The 22,341-nt window shown below is 45.7% G+C and overlaps 2 protein-coding genes across 5 annotated transcripts in view; one reads left to right on the top strand and one right to left on the bottom strand.

Annotated features, from left to right (window-relative positions):
- Positions 1-22,341, top strand: part of LOC106746026 (ELKS/Rab6-interacting/CAST family member 1) — a 97,564-nt gene that overhangs the window by 1,005 nt on the left and 74,218 nt on the right. For 3 of the 4 annotated variants that reach the window (XM_014622126.1, XM_014622124.1, XM_014622125.1), the window contains exon 1: positions 10,205-15,314. The exons of the other annotated variant lie outside the window; for it this stretch is intronic. In XM_014622126.1, the coding sequence (XP_014477612.1) occupies positions 14,520-15,314 (795 nt within the window). In that variant the 5' untranslated portion in view covers positions 10,205-14,519. Of the gene's footprint in view, positions 1-10,204; positions 15,315-22,341 lie in introns of those variants that run through there. 4 annotated transcript variants of the gene reach the window in all.
- LOC106746027 (beta-hexosaminidase subunit beta-like) lies at positions 1,446-8,429 on the bottom strand. Its single transcript, XM_014622132.1, has 7 exons — positions 8,120-8,429; positions 7,366-7,591; positions 5,522-5,643; positions 4,815-5,187; positions 3,700-3,989; positions 3,301-3,563; positions 1,446-1,775 (listed from the first exon to the last, which is right to left on the bottom strand). The coding sequence occupies exons 1-7, from the start codon at positions 8,303-8,305 to the stop codon at positions 1,598-1,600; spliced, it is 1,638 nt and encodes a 545-aa protein (XP_014477618.1). The 5' UTR covers positions 8,306-8,429; the 3' UTR covers positions 1,446-1,597.

Below are 22,341 nucleotides of genomic sequence, written 5' to 3'. Positions count from 1 at the left end.
GGAATCACATATTCCCGCTTTTTTCCCGTTTCAAAATGCGCGAGATGACGCGAATCGCCACACATCCGGCAAAAAACGCGAACAACGTCATTCATTACCGATAGCGGATCACCTTTAGCCTTGAAATAGTCTGAGCAAATATGATATTTTTAAACGATCGACGGGAATTCAAACCGGTCGTTTGATTTGCATAATTGACGTGCATCGAATTGCCGATTACGCGGAAAAGGCAACGTCTCATGCAAATTTCTTTTTCGGCGCGCGACCGTTTGATAAACAATTGCAGGTTTGCACGGGTGAAACTTTCGACCGAAAGTATCTTCATTCCAAATCGAAATCGCCAACGGAAATCAATCTCGTCACGGGCTGTTTAATTTTAGACAAGAGCATTCCTTCGCCCAATGCAACTGTTCATCGCGTGTCCGCTTCGACAATGCTCTCGAAGCACATCAACTGTTGCATTCCAGCGATGGTTCGTGAGCATGATTGAAAGGCTAGTGACAAAAGCAATGCCATATCTTCATTGTAATATCTATGTCTAACAATAGAGATCATAATTTCGCGACGCTATTAGATAGGGATAATGGATAGGACAGGTGTAATCGCGACCGGCGCGCGTGCAAATCAATTTTACCTACTTTTCTGACACTGTTGCATACAAACGATCAAAGGAGAAATTTTATCTGACTATGTGAAATTTCCGAAGTTAATTAGTTGTCGAAAGTTGTCGAAAGTTGTTGATAGTTGTCGAAAAAATCACGATTACGTCGATTACTCAGTTTATTTTTTCTTTTTTATGTCTTTTTCTTTATCGCGCGGTTATATATAGAATAAAAGAAATAATAGTTATTCTCGGTCTTTTCTTTTCGGTTTTAATCACAAAAGCAGCAATATGAATGTAAAGTTATCATCACTGACATTACAATAACACTTGTTAAGAAAATGGTTCCCTTGGCTTTAATTTTTTACTATGGTGTATAGTTATGGCATTATAGTTACATATGATATTATAGCACAAATATTTTTTCTTTCAGTGCACGTAGTGTGAACACTGAAATTTTATTATTATATAAAATTATCATCATTTACGACCTCAATTATATGCATATTCATTTGATTTTAACTAAAAAATAGAAGTGGCGATATGCATATAAAGTTATCATCATTGACATTATTGAGTTACACCTAAGGCCAGTTTCACAATTTCCGATTAACTTAATCGATCGATTAAGTGTCAAGCGTGATTGGTTATTTCTGGCCAATTCTGCTTAACGACGACATGAAATGTGATCGATCAATTCCAATGGAATAATCTGTCAATTAAGTTAATCGAAGGTTGTAAAACTAGCCTTTACTAGTGAAACGGTTCTCCTGACTACAATTCTTCTACTTATGCGATTATAGCTACAAAAATGATTTTCTCGGCGAATAAAAAGAAATACACGTTCTCTCATAACTCAAATTGTATTTATTGTTACATACAATCGATGCGACAGTGATGAATGAATGCGAAATGACGGCTCGTGTTTCTCATTAACGTGCGCTTACGTAATACGTGGGTTAAACGAGAAGATTAGTGCCAACCGGCGGGTGCGCACTATATCACGCAGAATCCCGGTCCATTTGGTGGTTGCGCAGGTATACCGCGTCTGTTCATACGACAGGCGTGCTCCTCTAGACGTTGGGCGGCCGCATTGTTGTCCTGCTTCTTGAAGCTCCACAGACGCTCGGCCGCTGCGCTTGCACGCGGCCAAATTCTGGGGTGCACGTTGCTCCTGAAAGCAATGATGAGTGATGAGAAAACTTGATATGAAACATGTGGTATAATACTTTTGCTACCAGTGTCACACAGATGTGACAACGGTAATGTTTTTTTTTCTATGCTGCGTAAACAAAAGGCGGTGTTCATGATTGGATCTTATATTTGAGATCTTTGTAAGTTCATTTTCAGATGCTATACAAATTTTTCCATTGGCTATTCAGTATCTGAAAATGGACTTACGATTGTCCTAAGTTTATAGTGCTAGGTGTTGCATTTTTAGTGGCGCATCAAGGTCACTCATAAATTTAGTATTTATCAAGCAAAATTACGTTCATATACATTTACTTCGCTATGTAAATAATAAATATTAATTTAAAACGAAGTTGAGATAGAGACATGTATACATAATATTCTAATTCTGATCCAGTATCTATTCAGATACTGAAAGGGAAATGTAAGTAGATACAGGCACATATATAAATTTGAAATAAATAGATATAGATACATATACTATGAGATTATATATATATATCATGAAATATATCTAGATATTATATTCTCTATATTCTCATAGTATATGTATCTAGTTATATAAATGTTTAAATATGTGTACATGTATATGTATTTCGAATATTACTACAAGTTATGAAATTTATACCGCTCTATTTTCGAGATAAAATGATCAATAATTCTGAAATTCTTTTATAATGTCTCTATATTAGTCCTTAATATCACAATAGTTTCTCATAAAAATCCTAAATGTAGTTTAAAAGAAATTAAAAATAGAATATAAAAATAGGACATTCATTCTCAAGAAACACGCATAAAAAATGTNTTTTGATATTATTTTGATGTTATCTTGACTTTTATATGACTTTTTATTATATTTAGGAATTGAAAATGACATTTTTTATGCGTGTTTCTTGAGAATGAATGTCCTATTTTTATATTCTATTTTTAATTTCATATAAAAGTCAAGATAACATCAAAATAATATCAAAATCATTTATATTATTTTGACATTATCTTGACTCTTATATGATTTTGTGTTCTTCTTGGATTGCGAATATCTCGGCTTTCGAATAGTAAATTATTTTCTAATTTCACCAATAGGTCATATTTAAATCTACATGTTATAAGACTTCATTACGATATATAGAAGATATTATGTAGATATTGACGATCTAGTCGTTATCCAGTTTATATCATATCTATATCAAGTTGATGTATAGATATAACGATTCGATTGGATATGATATCGACTAGATATCAATTAAATCGTTAATAATCGGTCGATATGTATAATATCTTCCACATATTACACAGACAGCTAGATATTGACTATATTAACAGAATATAGCATCGATCCTCCTTTGTATATCAATTAAAGATCTAGTTATCAAATGAAAAGATCCGAGGAATCAATTATCGACATCGAATTGATTATCGACTTGTGAATCCGGGGACGATATATGTTAAAAATCACAAAGTAAAGTTGATGCTTGAAGAAAACATGAGAAAAAAAGTGGAACACTCACCTGTCCACGAATTCTCCCCACATGCAAGTCTCGCCGCCGAGCATCAGGTTCGTGGCATTGGCTGCGCCGACGAAGTCGAAAGGATCGCAATTGTAAAACTTGATCCAGTCACCGCCGCTGTCGATGTGGTCCAGGTACCAACAAGAGGATAACAAGACCGGATGGCCGGCCATCGTTGCTCTCTCCAGCTCCTTCTGCCAACGTTGTGCCTTCCAGACATGAACCACGGTGGTCGTAGGCAGCACGACGCCGTTGTCGAAAACCTACGAGATAAGATGCTGAAGTAAAACCCATATAAAGATGAATAATACACGTGAAAGAGATCAAGCGACAGGAAGGAACTGATTGGTCGTCGAGGAAGATAGGAAAAAGTCTACGTGTAGATCGCGAGCCACTCACTTCTTGCCAGACGATGGTGCTGGCGTCCAGCGAATTGCTGATCGCGAGCACCTGCGCTATGTACTCGTTCTCCAGGAGCTCATATTTCGACATATTGTGCGCTTTCATATATGCAATAATTTCCGGATTGCTGGCCCAGCAATTAAAGGGCACCTCGTCGCCACCCAGGTGGATGTATTGATCCGGAAACACCTGCACGATCTCGGAGAACAAATTGCGCACGAATTCGTACAGGGCCTGTTTCGTCGGGTTCATCGGGCCCAATTTACCGCTCGGCTTACCGGTGGAGTCTAACAAATTCATAAACGAATGAACTCTGATTACCGCAATTTTCATCGTCGAGAAAATATTAATATGTTTAACGGAATCGACTGTCGACTTATCATGTTCAAGTGTAAAGTAGAATAACATTTTATCATACTTTGAATATCTTCGAAAAATAAAAATATTATCGGTGATTAGATAATGAAGATTAATGGATTAGACGATAAAGGTACAGAAAAATGTATATTTACAGATGTTCGATGCAATTCTCGTTAGATAAATTTTTCTTCTATTTTCATATCTCGAAGAAATTCAAGGTGGCAATAGTTATTATCTCACTCTGTTATTTCACATTCGTTGAATATACATGGGGAGAAATAATTTTACTATTGCAGTGAAATCGTTGTTCCTACATATTCATTGCGGCAGCAATAACATTTAGTTAGGATAAGAAAAACAGTGAATTATTCGCAATTAATACAAAGACAGTTTTGTTGTTGGGATAGAAAAAATTTTGCTGAATGAATTTGTCCCTAGAACACGTTAATTTGCTATTAGAACAAAATAGTGTTGTCCTACATTTACTAATTTGTCCTTAGAATAAAATAATTTATAAATTCAGAAAAATGATTCAGCGAATGGCAATTAGTATTTTTTAACAAAAATCAATTTGCCGTTCATGTAGTAATTGACGGATTTTGTTGCGACAGCATAAAACTTGATCTGTTAGCAAATTATTTTTCTCCGTGCTATATTTTTTTGGTTGAACGGAAATACGGACCTATGACTTTCACGGAAGTAACGACACGCGACGCGCAAATCAAGTCGCGTGTCTATGTTCATTTATTTACCGTAACATATAGTCAGCAATTCCGGATAAGCCAGCCCCCACGACTTGGTGTGTCCGGGTGTATCGAACTCAGGCATCACTCGGATGCCGCGTAGCCTCGCGTAATCAACTACTTTCTGCACGTCATTAGGCGTGTAGATCATCGAGTGATGAAAAGCGCCTTTGGCGGACAATTCGGGATATCTGGTGCTTTGGTACGGGAAACTGTTGTCATCGACGATGTGCCAATGCAGGACATTGAGCTTGTTGTACGACATTGCGTCCAATGTCAAGAGGATGTCGGAGAGAGGCAAGTAATGGCGAGAGGTGTCCAGCAGGAGACCTCGATGTGGCAATTTCGGTTGGTCCACGATGGTTTGGCATTTCACTTTCAACTGAAACTCACGATTAAGCTTACGTCCTGCTGAATCATTTTCGAAGAAAGAGCCGATCGCGAGCCTGCCAAAATTTCGACGTTCGCGCAGGAAGCTCCGCGTGAACGAATTTATAAGCGTGATTTTCTCGACGAAAATATCACCTCGCCTTTCGTCAAAATGAAAGTCGTAATAACGTTGCGAAAAATTGCAAACGTTTCATTTTCGAGAATATCTACTGCGCAAAAAGTCGCGCTGCTTTCGTTCAGAGGCGCTCGAAACATGAGTTCGTCGGATTGCGTGTAAAAGTTTCATCGTTTACGACGAGAAGGAGGATAAACGTGCAGATACTCACGGTTGGACCGTCGCCGGACGGAGCCAACACCTGCGAGAAGGTTTCGAGTCCTCGTAGGATTCCCCAGACGGCTTCGGCCCGGAGAACAGCGATCGGCGAAGTCTCGTTTATTTCAAGCTTATCTGAAAATGTCGTGCGTGTCGGATGTCAACGACGAGAAGTTAAATCGATTTAGTCGCGAGGAGGAAGAGCGCGGATAAATTACGGAGAATTACGCTCGCTAATCGCCGATTACGACATCACGACATGACACTTCATTCGGTGCGATAAGAAACCAGAAGGCGAATCGAGTTGTCTTATTGTCCGTCGTCGTGCCAATCGTTTCGCTGATTACGCTACTATTGCTTAACTCGCTCGAAAATCTTGCGTTCAGCGCGCACTCGTCATTCCGGGTCGCGCGATCGCCTTGAATTAATCGGAGTAAATTAATTGTAATTCTCGCCACGTAGCTAAACGATCGATTGTTGAAGCTTCAAGGCTTTCGGATACAGCCGGATGCACCACGAGGAATTGTTGAATCTAAACTGAAATCTTATTTGTCGCAATGTATTTTACACGCACAGATGTAAGAAATAGAAGTGTGAGAAATTATATTCGAAGCTTCGAATTGCTGAGCTTTCGATACATTATATTTGAATAATAAAATTTTGAAGTATGAACATTCGAATATTCAGGTATTCGAATGTTTCAATATTTGAAACTTCAAGAATTAGAAAATACATGCGTTCGTTTTGTAGGCATAGTCAACAGTATTTACTGCTCTACAAAATGTAAATTCTTTTTTACATTGCATTATACTGATACATATTATGGCAAAGTTTAATTTAATTTAATTTGCATTTATTTTGCATTTGTTGCATTAATTTGCGTTTATTTTTGCATTAATATGAATTCATTAAAATTTGCATTTAATTTAAAATAAAGTGAATGAAATTCGTTATTTATTATTTATGCTTTCTTCATTCACTTTGTTTTAAACAAGACAAGTATAAATTTCAGAAGTGAACTAAAGATGCTATTAAACTGATACTCTCTAATTATATAATATTTTGTTACCTTCTTTAAAATTAGTCCTATTAATAACTTCGATATTACAAATCTTCGAATTTCCTCGTTAAATGTCGAAGTCTCAAAGTTTCGAAACTTCGAATATATCGAATAATACTACCCCTAATAAGAATTAATGGTCTCGCGTATTTTGTTGCTTTTTCATGTGATTTTTTATTTCAATGGAGATTGCATTGACGAATCGATTGTCTCTATCGTGTAATGAGATAAGTAATAAGATAATGAAGAAAGAATTATCGCTATTCTTTACTCGCGCTGCTCAGTCAATGTACCGTTTGTTTAATGCACCGTTGGGAATTATCGAATCGATTCGATAAACCGGTTTAGGTTGCCGACAGGAAAGAGAAGACGTTATTAGGAATCGTAAGAATTCAATTCGCGCGCACGCGAAAGCCCGTTATCGACACAAATCGATGAATGTTAGATCGAGGCTAAGACAGTCAGTCGCCGGTATCATTCAGTTGATTTCTACGGCGTTACCTATTACTTTGCAATGTATGCTGCACGTCTCGCAAAGCGACCATCGCATCTCGTCGCATAAAACATAAAACGTGCACTCATGCAAAAATTATAGCTGAAAAATGCAGCTCTTTTTTTTCACCGGCTAAATAATCGAATTAATTTACTGATGCAGAACGTAAAATCTCGTACGAACAGCTGACTGAAGTAACAATCTAACAAATGCAGTTTCCGGTTTGTGCGAAATTACAAGTTGAAAAAATTACGTTCTGCTGACGCTTTTCCTTTCTTTTTTTTATTATGATACACGAACTTACAAGACTCATTCATGTGCAAGTGTGGCCAATGCTCGCCATTCTGCTCGCAAGGTTGCTGAAGGCGGATGCTTAGGGCCTCAAGAGTGCCTTTGAAGTGAGGATCGTCTCGGACGGACGTTCTTGGCTGCCCTTCCGTGACCAGCCTGGCTATTCTGGCTTCCGTCAAGATGATTCTCGTGTACCGTTCTACCGCCTCGATCACTATATCGCACGTCTCGCCGTTTACCTGAGCGAAAGGAAAAATACCATTCTAGATACGAGCAAATCGAAATGCGTGCGTTAAAATTCGATGAAATACACGATAGTGCGGGTCTGCAGAAATAGATGTTTACGTTGATCTTACGATAGATTATAGTAATATTTGATATATATAGAGGGAACGGATGAACGAATACATCGGGGAAAAGTAAGAACGAATATACGACCGCCGGTGCAAGACACGTGAAATCGCGAAGGAGCGCCGTTCCATCGGGAGCCCTCCGCTTTGGGAATTCGGCGAAATAACAGTTGCATTAAAACTACCGCATCGCGTGTGCACGCAAAGTCCGTCCGTTTGACAACCGTCAAGAAATCACTGCGGCAAAATTGCGAATGACAAACATGTGTGACAGGAATCCATCAATCCATCTCGACAATTTCGCATAAACACACGCGTCGGCGAGTTGTCGCGTGCCGAGCGGGTAAATATGACGCGATGGAAGGAATGTCGGAAGAATGTTTGGAAAGAAAAGGAAAAGCAGGAGAAACAGCTTACCCGGATATCGAAGTTCGACGGTCGCAGTAGGTAGAAGTCCTCCTTGAGCGTTCGTGAGTTCGGCACGGGCCAGATTTCGCCCTTCGTGGGTTGGAACCAGGAGCCTGACTCATCATGCCAGCAGGAGGCCGGCGAGGCGACTAGCAGGACTAGGACGATTGCCGACGACAACAACGACGCCCACATGTCTGTCTCGTGAGAGCGAACGGACGAGTGTGAACGAACAGGCGAGTGAGCGAGCGATTTATGAGCGCGATCGACGTGGAACGATGCGACTCCACCGAGTGGTCATCGTCTACTGGCGATCGCAGGACGCGGAGAACGGTACGCGCGTACGATAGTGGTAACGACCTTAGCCTGCGCCACTTAAGTTTTATCACTTTGGTCCCCGAGAGCCTCACGGTCAAGTGGGAATAAACCAGTCCTCCTGGCCAGCGCAGTCTCCGTTTTGTCCTTAAATCTTGCAGGCGCATCTCCTCGCCACCGTGTGCACACCGGAACGACCGTCAGGAATGCCCGTTTGCCAACTTCGTGGCGGACTCTTTTCCGAGTTTCGCGACGGAGGAAAGGGGGAGGCTGGAAAAGCGAAGATTTCGCGAATACTTTTATTTTGTGCGCGCTGAAAATAAGATTTCGTAACAAGCACCAAAATTTGGTTAATATATCAGCTCACTAAATGTTTGATTACTGTAATCAAAAATTTAGTTTCATATATTTAGTTTCATACATTTTGTACATTGTATATTAACCGTTTTAGTGCCAGGGGTTTTGAAAAATCCGTGTCGGATTGTGCCATGCAGCGCGATAGCGCTTCGTTCATTTATCTGCGAGTAATGCCGATCGACGCGATCGCGCTGCTCTTGTTTTTCGTCGAAATATACCGCTCGGCGCGCTCGCGCTTCATTTCATCAGTCATATCAGAAACGCTATACTAAACACTCAAAAGCTTGCAAAATATTCGTGTTTTACGTTTTGTTTATGTGATAACATTCTATAATACAGGTTTTGGTTTTCCAATTCAAGAGGTACGTACGACATTCGGAACCGAGCGCGTTGCGAATTGACGATCGTGAGCAAACATCGCGGCACATTTATCACAGTACGCGAACAGCGCGATCGCGCTACGTGGCGCTAAAACGGTTAAGAAACAACAGTAATATATAACATATACTAGGAAAAGTATACTAGTATACTAGGAAAAAGATACTTGAAAATTTATTTGTGGAATATAAGATTTATTTTTTACAAAAAAATGAAAAATAATCCTTATTTCTGTGAAATAAACCTTGTATCCCCACTTCTCATAAATAAATTTTTAAGTATATTTTTCTTACTATACATATATAGTATACGGAACTAAATTTTTTGGTTGCAGTAATCTAAACACATTGATGGATGTATACCAACCAACAGTACATGTTACCAAACTCCTCTCTCAGTGTGACTTTTATGCATTTTACACTATAGACTTTATGATTCTATGTATAAATACATTTTTAAGTATTTTTTTTCTCAGTGTGCGCGTGTATATTATTTAATCACGGACACTACGTAGATATGATCTATTTGTGCGGGCTGAAAAGTTGTTTTCATTTTATGCGTTATCATTTGTCTCTAGGTGCGAACGGATAACGCTTTTATCAAAGATATGATATATCAAAATGGAATATTTGTAATGGGTAGAGATAATATCCCCCGTTTATCCTAAATCTGTGCTTTGTTTTTGTGTTTATTGTATTCACAGTTTTTTACACAGTCTTTTACATTTTTATACGTTCCTACTTTTACAATTTAAGACAAAAATTTAAAAGATGACGTGGAAGATTGATCACGAACTGTTGTATCTTAAAATATATCAACGCTCGCTCAATAAGCGTTTTGCGGTCGTCAAAGAAATGCAACAAAAATGAATTAGTCGAGCATATTGTTTACAATATGATATCACATATCTCGCGAAGCGGTGGGATCGTTCTCTCTATCGTCATTATATCATTATCGAAACACTAGCAGAAGATCGTAAACACAATCGAGTATAAAGATCGGTGGTCGTTGCGGTATCGGCATCGGCGAATTATTGATACAATGTAACGATCAATTCGATAATATTCGAAATAATATTTTATTTTACGATACCGTGAGAATCACGTCGGATCGAAGAAAATCTTTCGAGGCGTCTGGAGGGGCTATCTAACGGAGATTACATAAAAAGACGCTGCTTTCTGCTTGATTAATCTTTCTCCGAATAATCAACAGCATTTAGAGAACACGACCGGGCATCGGCGATAAAAGCAACACGAAAATGATAGCAAAGTATGTGTCAGAAAGAAAAAAAGATACAGTATCTTTCTATTTGTTTCCTGTTATCGAACCGATTATTTTTCTTTTTAGCTGTATCCTTTTTCTCTTTCTGCGAATCGAGCGGTTTCGCTCGCTGCTGCTGTTGAAAACTTGGCGAGTCACTGTAATGACACGTAATCGCGAATGCAATCAGATTCAAAGCGGAACGCGCGATATGAAACTGCATTCATTAAGAGCCGGGGATGTACCACACACATCAACACAGACATAGTAATTATAACGTTGCGTTGCAGCAATTATCACGAACTTGGCTCGCGTGTGTGGTGCGCCATTTACTCGCGCGACTCTTCCAAACGAATCCGCTTAACTATTTACGAGGCAACTCAATAAACCAGCGTTCGTTCAAAAATTGTCCCATCTCGCTATCGAGGTATACGCGAACGAGGCTAACCGAATGAAATTAGCGAACTATAAACCGGAAACGGTAAACCGTGTTAACGAATCAGAAAGCTGTCGTCGAGGAGAGACACGGGCAGATCTCGGAAATCTCGTTATTCTTAATCACGGCTGCGACAGGACGCGCCGTCAATCGCGCCGCGATGTTTGACGCGACGATCGGAACGCGCGGGCGCGTTAATTGACCGACCAGCGTACATTGTAAATTTTATTCCCAGGCGGCAACTCTCACGCCGCTGTTCTACGCGCGGTACTATTTTACTACGTCAGAGACCGCCGTAATCCAATTCCGTGTGATACGCTACTGCTCGGTGAATCGTAGCTTCATTGATTGCGACGCTCGTACGCCGGGTCGACGGTCGTTGCGAGGCGAGAAGGGAGAAGTGGCTCCAAGTGGAACGTGCATTCAGGGTTGGAGTACGGGACCGGAGTGCCCCGGGAACACGCTCCGCTAACCTTTTCTACGTAAAACCATTTTCATTAAATACCCGCCGTAACAACAAACGACAGCGCAACTCCGGCTGATTACTTTCGGCGCGGAAATCAAGTCGGCTTGACAATTTTCCGCTGCCGGACTCGCGCTGCTCGGGTAAACATGCCGAGACAATGTGGGAGGGGAAATTTCATGAAGAAAAGAATCGGTCGTCTCTGTCGTTGCTACGAACTTCGAAACGCTCCCGTCAACTTGGCAGGAAAGGGAGATAAAACAGTGACTTTGTTAGAACGACTCAAAAGATCCGTTCCCTCGAGACATTGGTTCTACGTTAAGTGAATTCCGTCCCTCGTCATCGGGTGTCCTCGCCAACTCGCGTTACTTTTGTTGTTCACGTTCTCTCTCTCTCTCTCCCTCGCTATACATACATCCACCGAATCCGGAAATTTCGTTTCTCGAAGTTTGCGCACGACGTCGTGCCGGCGCACACACGGATCCCTGCGGGTGCATCTGCGCGTTGGAGAGCCACTCCGAGGAAGAACTCTGGCCGGCCACTGCCAACCGGGGGCGTTCGGGGTGGTTGGGGGATGATGAGCGGCGCGCTCGATCGGGGATGTAGGGAAAATCGAGCGGGTGATGCCCCTCGGCGTGGTGGCCGTCGCGATGACGTCGGTGACGTCGGCCGGTGGCGCTACCGACGCTTTTACCCTTCGTCCGCTCACGAGGGTGGCGGTTCTCAATGTATGTGTAGGAGTGACGTACGTGGAGCATATTCGCGGAGTAGAGAACGTGACGCTGTTAGGGAGGTGGCGCCAACGATGGCGGAGCCGGCAATGTTGGTGGTGGTGGTTGATAGTGATGGTCGCGTCGGCGTCGGCGTCGGCGGCGGTGGTGGTGGAGGTACGAAAGGGTGGCCTTTCTCGCTCGGTCACAGCCGGTATTAGAGTATTCTCTCAGTACGCGCGGACTCGTCGCGCGTCGTGCCGAAGCTCCTCCTCGTCTCTTCCGCGACTTTCGGCGGTGGCTCCGCGGAGGGCGCACACACACACACGTGCGCGCGCGCGCAAACGAACCGGCGAGAGCGGGGCTGTGTGATATCAATCGCGAGTGTATGCGTGTGTGTATGCGTGCGGGGTGGCTGGCCTGTATTCGACGGCGCGAACGATAGAGAGGGGTGGAAAAGAGCGGAGACGGGGAAAAGACACAGGGAGGGTTGTAGGAACGCGCCGGTGGCGGTAGCGGCGGCGGTGGCGGCGTCAGTGCACGGAAGTGGCTGTGCTCCGGTAGTGGACGGTGGATAGTGTAGTGCGGTTGGTCGGTTGGATCGGTTGGTTGGTCGGTCGGTGGTTGAATCGCCGTCCGTCCCGCCGTACGTCGTCGTCGTCGTCGTACACAGGGGGTTGTGCGCGAGAGCGACGTCGGGTATCGTCCACGAGGCGCGGGCGGCGAGACGACGACGGGACCGGAAGAAGAGGGAAGCGACAGAGTAGAAAGAGAGAGAGGCGGGAGAGAATGAGATCGATAAGGAGGGATCTTAGGCGGTGGTTTCGCGAAACGGGAACGGCGGTGTGCGACGTGTAGAAAGAAACGAGGAGAAAGAGAGAGAGCAGCATCAGAGAGGGAGAGATATTACATACCCTCGGGTGTGTGCGCGCCTGGAGCGCACGCGACGTACGACTTTTACGCGCGTATATATATATATATATATATATATACATATACACGCGCACGTTATCGCACGTATACGGACGTACGCACGCCGATACGCACGCAAGCGCCAGTGTGCGAGCGCCCCGTCGCACACGAGGGTGGAACGAGCTCGCGAGGAAGGCTACGTAATCGGCTCGGTTCGTCGACTTGGCTTGCTCGCTCGAAAGGGCGGTTCTTGGATCCGAAGCGCCGCGACGGAGGCCGAGGGAGAGAGCGAGAGAGACCGGAAGAGGGAACGAGAGAGAGGGCACGCGAGAGAGGGTTCGTTCGTTCGTTCGTTCGTTCGTACGTTCGCGTCGGCTCGGGAACCGGAAGGCGGAAGAAGAGGGAGTCGACTACCTCTCTTTCTCTCTCTCTCCCCCTCGATCTCTATTCGCCCTCGCTCGATGGGCTACGCCGCCGAAAGAAGGTCAAAGATCGATCCTCGGGCCGACGAGGGTCGTGACCTCGCCGTACGCCTCCGCCGAGTACGAAGTGACCCACGCGCGTAGTAGTACTATCCGCTAGTAGTAGTACGCCGGCCAGAAGCGCGGAAGTTGTACTCGCCGAGGGGTGGAAAGGGCGGCGCGGGTGGAGAGAGAGGGAGAGAGAGAGAGAGAGAGAGAGAAGATTGATCGGACGGAGGATCATCATCGCGATGGTGCGATGAGATCGATCGACCGACAGAAGAGAGACCGAACCAGCCTTCGTTGAGATCGACGATATACGAAGAGAGAGAGAGAGAGAGAGAGAAAAAACTATCTCCCGAGATTCACATCTTCGTCAATGGTCGTCGTTCACGAGCGAGCCGTCGCAAGTAGAGTAGAAACGTCCTCGCGACACACGCCGTTGTCTCGTTTATTCGGTGTCGAAGACCGCGGAGTGGCCGGGACCGCGACGTTCTCGTCGTCGTCGTCGTCGGCCATAGCCGGATGCTGGAGGACATCGGGAAGGGAGCGAAGATCGAATCGCCGGCGAGAAGGCGATCTCGTGGAGACTTGAGCGTACGAGGAAACACGTCTCCATCCTCCGGCTGTTACTCCAATTGAACAAGCGGACAGACGTCCCGCTGCGACGGGAAAGCGCTCATTGACGATCACCCGTCGCTCAATCCGGTTGATATGAGCGTAAAAACGCGCGAGGGTGACGAGAGACTGGGGAACGGCCGCGAGGCGTGACAGGAAGGGTAATCGAGCGATGATTAGCGCGGCGATCGGAACGGAGATTTAGGGACACGGGTGAGAGAGAGAGAGAGAGAGAGGGAGAATCCGCAGGATTCCCTCAAGGGGAAACGAGCACTGCCGGAACACGCGGACACCGAGAGCCTGAATCGGTAGGTTCGCACCTCGTAACAATAACCGTGCGATCTCGTGTTAAAGCGAGAAGCGATCACGGCTGACAAAGAAAAAGAGAGAGAGGGGGATACAGGAAGGGAGAGGGCGTGAGAAGAAAAATATCGCGAGCGTCGAGCACGGGACACCGACTCGGGACGACGAGGTTCGGCATCGCGGAGAGCTTCGTAGAATGTCACGGGACCCTTATTCGAGCGGCAGTGGCGTGGTCGGTCCCGGTGGTGGCACTCGCTCACCACGCAGCGGTCGTCGCGTGGGCGAACTGCCGACCGTCGACCGCAGCCCATCGAGGAGTTACGCGAGCGGTCGTGGCAGTCCGTTGGGTCGCAAGCAACGAGGCACCCGCAGCGGCAACAACTCGCCGGAGCACCTCGGCTACGGCAGCTACCATCACCATCAGCTGGGCAGCCCGTACTACTCCCGCGACGAGGACCTCGGCAGTCCCGTGATGCTCGAGGAGAGGGGCAGGAGTATGTCGACCGGGGGCGGTGGGGGCGGACATCACCGATCCAGAAGCGCCTCGAGACCCGCCATGTCCAGCTCGGCGGGCATGGTAGCGCGTTACACCAGCCTCGACCGTGCCTCCGCCGGCAATCTCGACCATGATCGGGAATTCGTGCCGATCCGCGAGCCCCGCGAGCGTAGCCGCGACCGCGGCCTCTACCTCGAGGAGGACCTGCAGCTCTACAGCTCGAGGTCGGCGCGACAGAGCCCGAATCCGCACATGCTGCGCGACAGCGGTGGTTACATCGGCGAGCTGCAGCACCAGAACAACGATCTGCAGCGGGAGCTCGGTAACCTGAAGAAGGAGCTCGAGCTGACGAACCAGAAACTCGGCAGTTCGATGCATAGCATCAAGACCTTCTGGAGTCCGGAGCTGAAGAAGGAGCGGGCGTTGCGCAAGGAGGAGAGCACCAAGTACAGCCTGATCAACGAGCAACTCAAGCTACTCAACACGGAGAATCAGGTCAGTTGAAATCATCAGACTCGTTACACGCTTCGCCTTCGGCCCTCCTCGCGCGGCTGTCATCCTTGAGTGAGCGAGTGGATGAGTGCGTGCGGATTCGATTATCGGATTCCGTTGGTTCCGCGCGCACGGGAGGGACCTGGGTATATTAGTCCTCGGGATCGTCGCGGTTGCCACGCGAAGTGGCCCTCTCGGCCGCGGAAATGCGCGGAACGTCGTCCTGCGTAATCGTGGCTGTCGTCACGCGCGTCCTTGCTCGAGTTCGCTGAGGCCATCCTCTCGGAATTAGGTCGCGGAATGTTCTCTCTCTCTCGCCTCCGCTCGACGGGTCAACCCTTTTCCGCCCGCGACTTCGCATATCTTAGCACGTGTGTCTGACCTAATTATTTAGGGCAGCGTGCGGCTGTAAGATTACGGTGCCTAATGAGACGCTCTTCTAACAGCGCTCGTTGGAAAATGGGGTTCAACCGCTCGCGCGAGGAATCGTGCCGGCCGCTAATGCGCCTTTTCGCGCGAATAAATGAGCCGGAGAAATTACGTGCGAAGTGAGATATTCAGGGGTAGTCGCGAACGCATCGATTTGTTGAAACGATGAACGACGATGTGCGATTGTCCCTTTCGAATCGCCGGGTCACGCGCGACGTTCGTTTTTTTGTATTTTTTTGGGGGAGGGTTAAAAGGATCGCGTACGAGGGCGATCCGTTAGTCGGAAGTGGGTTAACCCTCTGGCGCGACCTTTTTGCGAGAGTGACTGATCGTTATTTCCGCGGAGGCGTGCTGCACAGTCGGTCTCGTATTTCCATTTTAAGAATGAGGAAGCGACGAAATTCATCACTCGCCGGAGCACATTACTATTCTCGGCTCTCGGGAACGCGGATCGGGAGGATTTGACGACTCAAGCCGCGCATTCCCGTGCGCTACTCGTGACGTCACAGGAAGTGGACTCGCGCCGTCCGAACGAATGAAACGTCCACGTTCGAGTGAATTTATAATTGGGAACGCTACGTCGCCTTATTCCGCAGTAATGCACTGCCGCGGAGCCTCATTATCGATTGGCTAAAAATGCAACGTAAAGGTGGAGCCACCTTTACACCCGATTTCGCCGACGTCGCGCATAATCGCCAGCGAGAGCGGCCGATGTATCAATTACCGCTTTTGCTTTTGCGCTAATTGACGCACGCACGCCGCGCGCATCGCAGTGCGCTTATTTGCGAAATTCCACGGCGATTACCGCAGCGACAGCGAGGCCACCGCGTCGCGTGTTATCGCTGTCGAGTAAATCATTCATAATCGGCAGGGCAACAAGTTACGCCGGCGCGTAATTTGTTTTCGCGTGCATTTCGCTTCACAATATTTTACAACGTGAAATCCCGTCCCGATAGCCACGCGTCGTCGGCTATCAATGAAGCTGGGGCTTCTCGCGACGCGTGCTCCGCCCGAGCTTCTCCCTCGCGATATTCCACGCAGAACGACTCGCCATACCTTCCGCGTGTCGTTATTATTTTTTCTCCGGATAATATCACTCGACACAATTAAACTCTCTCACGCATAATGCGCGTCGTAATTCCGAATGCTCGACGATATATTAATGTATTGTAATATCTCGGAGATTATGAAGATACACCGGTTACCGGCGTATAAATAAATCATCAGGCGGTTATAGTGAAATCAATATTTGCAACGGCACATCGTGGCGTGTACGATAAAATTCAACGAAATAATGTATAATGGCATACCGCACAAAGAGAGAGAGAGAGAGAGAGCATGAAGAATTTCCTCATGAAACACCGCATTCTGTAATAATACGGCGCGGAGTGCACGCATAAATTTGCGCAAATTCGCATTACTATGAGCTCGGGTCATCGTTGCGAATTGAACCGCGTAGAATTTTTTAAATCGCAAATTAGGCTCGTTCTTCTCTCTCTCTCTCTCTCTCTGCGTCTTCTCGATTGATTAAATCCGATCGTGATCGTGTGCACGCGTGCGTACTTGCGCGCGCACTCTCACGCGTGTACGTCGCCGCTGACGACGACGGCGGCGACGGTGTCGAATGAGTCATTGGCCTCGGCCAGTGGAGGAATCTTAAAGAGCCAGATATTTCTTTGGCCGGCTGCCCACGTTCGTGCCTCCATCTCCGTCTACCCCCGAATAAACGGCCGCCTGTCAGGCGTTTTCCTGCGCGACGCGTGTGTGCGAATACCCCGGGCTTACATCGCTCCATTATTCTCGACTCGTCCCGCCTCGCCTCTTCGAAATTCGCAATCATGGGCGAGCCCGGGGCGCGCTGTAAATTACACTGACGATGTTTTTACGCGTTTCCTATTGTCGCCTCCGGCAGTCGGACGGTGATCGTCCTGGTAAAACGGAGCTAATGAATTTCAATTATGTTAGCATAGAAAATGGCCGGTACAAGGGATCTACCTGATAGAATTCATCGGGCGTGACGATGAAGTCACATTTCCCTCTCTATCGAGTTACTGTTACGCTCTTTGCTAATCAAGGAAGAAAGAGAGGGAGATAATTATAATAATAATTTTATCGAGTACAATTGGTACAAGTAATAATAATAGATAAGAGAGAGAGAGAGAGAGAGGCGGCTATAAATAATTATTTAATGCAGAGATGGAGAAGTATACTAAACGTCCACACACAAAAGCCGCAGCGGAAACTGCTGTTATAACTCTAAACCGGATTTAATAAATAAAATAGAAACATAAATCAATCCAATCGGATCTAACCAATTGGAATGAACAAGCATGAACAGAGTCTGGACGTACATACAATCGCGTTAAGTAGTGCGACGAAATATAGCTTATAACGGTCGACGGAGAAGGCAGGGAGGGAAGAAGCGGAAGGAATTGTTGGAGGAAGGAAATCTCGCTGGAAAATTACAAACAATTAATAAAAATTTTTAACGCGATTTGCACCAACGTGCACGCAGCATCGCAACATTTTGTCTGCGCGTCCGTTAAGATCTAAACATTCGCGCCCATTGGGCTTTAGCCTCTTAATATCGCCTAATTAAAAGCGTTTTTAATTAAACGCGCGATCTTGTTTTAAAACACCCGCGGCGTGTGCAACGATGGCCGCGGTATAATAATCCTGTATGCAAGCCGAGTTCTCCTGGGGAATTTTATTAAAGTCGGACATGGACCACACCGTGTGCCGGGAAAAGTTAACGGCGCTCACCTATCGTTTTATCTCGCTTCCGGGAGAACCCCACCTTCCCCTTCACCTCAGCCTATCATCGCGCCAAAAGACTCGAACGAACGAGAGAGATCGCGCGTAATTTCCCGAAAAAGTCGGTGGGAATTTGCTGAACAAGCTAATATCGCACCGTGTCGCGTTGCGATAGGGAAGAAACGTGCGCGGACGTAAGAAGAAACACCAAAAGAAGTAATCCTCGTTCGTCTCTCTCGACGGCTGACGGGAGAGAGAGTAAGTGGAGTCTTCGATCGATCCGTAGCCTCCAGACTGGCTCTCCTCCTGCGCCCGTCCGTCCTTCCTTCCTTCCTTCCTTTCTTCCTTCCTTCCTTCCTTCCTTCCTTCCTTCCTTCCTTCCTTCCTTCCTTCCTTCCTTCCTTCCTTCCTTCCTTCCTTCCTTCCTTCCTTCCTTCCTTCCTTCCTTCCTTCCTTCCTTCCTTCCTTCCTTCCTTCCTTCCTTCCTTCCTTCCTTCCTTCCTTCCTTCCTTCCTTCCTTCCTTCCTTCCTTCCTTCCTTCCTTCCTTCCTTCCTTCCTTCCTCTTTTCCTTCCTTCCTTCTATTAACATTGGGAGTCTGAGAACGGAATGCGCAAAAAACGCATTAAACTGTCGGCTCGGGCGGAAAAAACGGTCCCGAAAACGAGGGCGGAATTAATTTTCCCTTCTGTGTGCGCGACTGCGAGAGAACGAAATTGGCGCGCGCACGTGGCTCGTAAGAAGTGTCATTGGACTTTCGCAATCTTGTTACACTTCTGGTTAATATTCTTTTACACGTGCGAAATTATAATCCCCGCAAATTACCGCGACATCGGCAGGCGACGCGATGGTTCCTGCGAAATGTCAAATGTCGTATGCACATGTGTATGTATGTGTGTGTATTGGCCTTACGATGCACACTAAGAATATTGACAGTGTCGAAAATTGGATAATTAAGAGGTGGAGGACATGGCAGGTTCAACATTCAAGATATCGATTAGAATCGTGTTTGAGGCGTTCAAAAAATTATTAATCCTCGTCTAACAAGATTCGTTACACCTTTCATCATCAATCATAGTTACACTTTTCACAAAGTAAGTCAGATCTGACCGGTAGAAGCATTTTATAGCTTTCTTAACTAATTTTTTTGACTTTACACTTTTCTATTTCCACAATAAATTAGAAAATATTTAAAAGTTAATAAAATATATCGCAAAATATATAAAATATTTGGAAATATAAAATGCATTGTAGTATTTATTTGGACGGAAATCTCTTAAAACTCATTTGTTCGATATTCAACTATTTTCTTTTTAAGAAAAAATAATAAGGCGAGTGTATTATTGAAATTTCCGGAAAAGTGGCGCGACAATGTGGCGGCCTTGATTATTAAGGAGTTCGTTCGATTCGACGTTACGTTCGATGTGATTAATAATTAAAATCGCGCTTGGACGAGATAAATCCGTGCGGTGGAAAGTACGTTTTATTTGTACCTGGACAGCCTGTTTGTCTCGTCGGAGTGAAAGTGACGAGAATGATTGTAAACGAGCACGGACGAGTAACTAATAACGAACGGGCTGAGTAATCTTAAAGTCGCCTGTCATGTGGATGTGGGTCGATCGTGCACGCGGCGTTTACGCGCACATACTGTCGTTGTCGGCGGGACGTGAATCCGCTCGGTGTGTCTGACTCCGCCGACAATGCCGTCCCTCATCTCATGAATGTTCACACGCCACTGTAATTCATCTGGAGTTGCAGCTGCCACCCAGGGCCGTGGCTCTGAACGAAGAATCCCGACTTGGGGCGGACGCGCGCGCCGTTATTGCGCCGTCGCCGATCGAAAAAAAGGCACAATGGCACCGGGTGACGCGTCGTTTGTATCCGCGTCTTAATTATCACCTCATTGTCTACATCCTCCTCGCGTCGTCACGCCGCAAAGGCGGCACGTTGCATGTCCTAGTTGCGCTGAGAACGCCCGTGAAGAGAGTTACCCGGTGAAATATTCTCTCGCCGAGGCGCGTTGAATATTCAAACGCCGCAAAATTGATTTACACTCCGCCGGAGCAAAGGGTTATCCTGCCAAACGGGAAACTTCTTCGCGCGATTACGGTTAATCGTCAAAAATAGCCTGCCAGAGTGGCCGGAGATATGATCGCGTTTACAATTTCTCGTGTCCGAGAAATCGTGTCCTCGCATGCATCCGCGCAGATAATCGTCGGTAATTAAAGGGACTTCTTTTTCCCAGAGCGGTTCGAAAAACGCTCAATGTTTGAATTTTTCCGCTGACCGCATTGACTTTATGAAGAACCCTTTTCAGAATTGATTCTTCAATACTTATATTTACATATTAAATGAAGCCTGTTAAATAAAGTTGACATGTAACGCTATCATTACTTCGATTTTCTGTCACAAAATTTCTCATTTTGCCTATAAAAAAATTATAATAGATATCAGAAAAAAGTCTACGACAAAGACTAGATAATCTTACTAAGAATATTTGCACAAAACTACAGCTAAATTGATCCGATAGTTCTCTATTTTAAATGCCCATTAGCGATGACGAATCTCACGGGAGCAGTAATAATAGTGTTACATATCAACTTTTTGTAATGAACTTTATATAATCTCTAAATAAAAGTATGAAGAATCACCCCTTGAAAGGACATCTTCACAAAGTCAATAATGTGGTCAGTAGAAAAATTCAAATTTTGGGCGTTTCTGCGAGCAGTTCGGGTGTATGTAGCCCCTTAAACGTTCTCTGCTTTACAGGACTCGACCTAAAGACACCCGTTGATTTCGTCGTAAGATACGGGAACCCCCACATGTTGCATCCTCCGGACGAAGAAGTAAAATTCTCGATTAATTGCCGGCTCCATCGTCCGTGTCATTTTCGCGTGCGACGAGAATTCTCGTCGAATTCGAAGATCCGCGGTCTCCATATTCTCACATCTGTTCGTTCTCAAAGGGGTTGGGTCGGGATTCACGTCGTCTGGTTATTCAACATTCATCCGTCCCCTTTTTCCTCTCCTTCCGATATTCCGTTTTCCTGCCGGGGCTTCGTCGTCTATCGTCGTCACTAGGTACAAGGGACGAGACCGATGCATACATTAGGGACTTAAGAGAACTCGTCCCGGACTCGCTCAAAGAAAAATACACGGAACCTTCGGGGTTTTATTCGCGATTCGCGGGTCTCTATCATCGAGCGGGACCGTGCGCGGATGTTTTCAAAAGAGAAATATCAGTGCGGTCGTGTAAACAAGAAACTGGAGGAAAAAACGATATAACGAAAATTAACGGTTTTGGCTTGCGTCACATTAGCATACAAAATACACGCACGGATACCGAAAAGAAAAACATGAGGTTTTTTTCAGCGCGTAACGGGAAAATTTACCACGGACGTAACGCAGACGCGCCGAGTGTGCGACATAAATGCATTTCTATAGGCCGATATCGCTAATGACCCCGCGTTATGAATGCGGCGAAGGGGAGAAGGGAAAGGGAAGGAGTGGAGAGGGTGGGTTAATCGCCAAGTCTGACGTTTCTTCCATTATTCTCTCCCTCCTCCCCGTTGTGGTTAATTTACATTCTCGTATTTACACTCGACGCGCGTATTGATCGAGTCGTTGTTAATTCCGACACCGCGATGAATGATTAATAAGTGGCGGAGCGTCGAAGGACACGCGCCGCCCGATCGCCACCGCCGCCGGTGGCGGAAAATATCCTTGAGACGTTGAAACACACATTTCTCCCCGCAAGGGCGAGCGAGCGAGAGCAGCCGAGTTTAGTCGCTGAACTCGGAACAATACGGTCGTGCCATACTTATGCTACATGGCATAGGGTCTTGTTAA

This window comes from Dinoponera quadriceps, unplaced genomic scaffold (assembly GCF_001313825.1).
Source record: "Dinoponera quadriceps isolate SergipeBrazil2010 unplaced genomic scaffold, ASM131382v1 scaffold1782, whole genome shotgun sequence".
NCBI lineage: Eukaryota > Metazoa > Arthropoda > Insecta > Hymenoptera > Formicidae > Dinoponera > Dinoponera quadriceps.
This window is presented reverse-complemented; position numbering and strand designations above follow the sequence as displayed.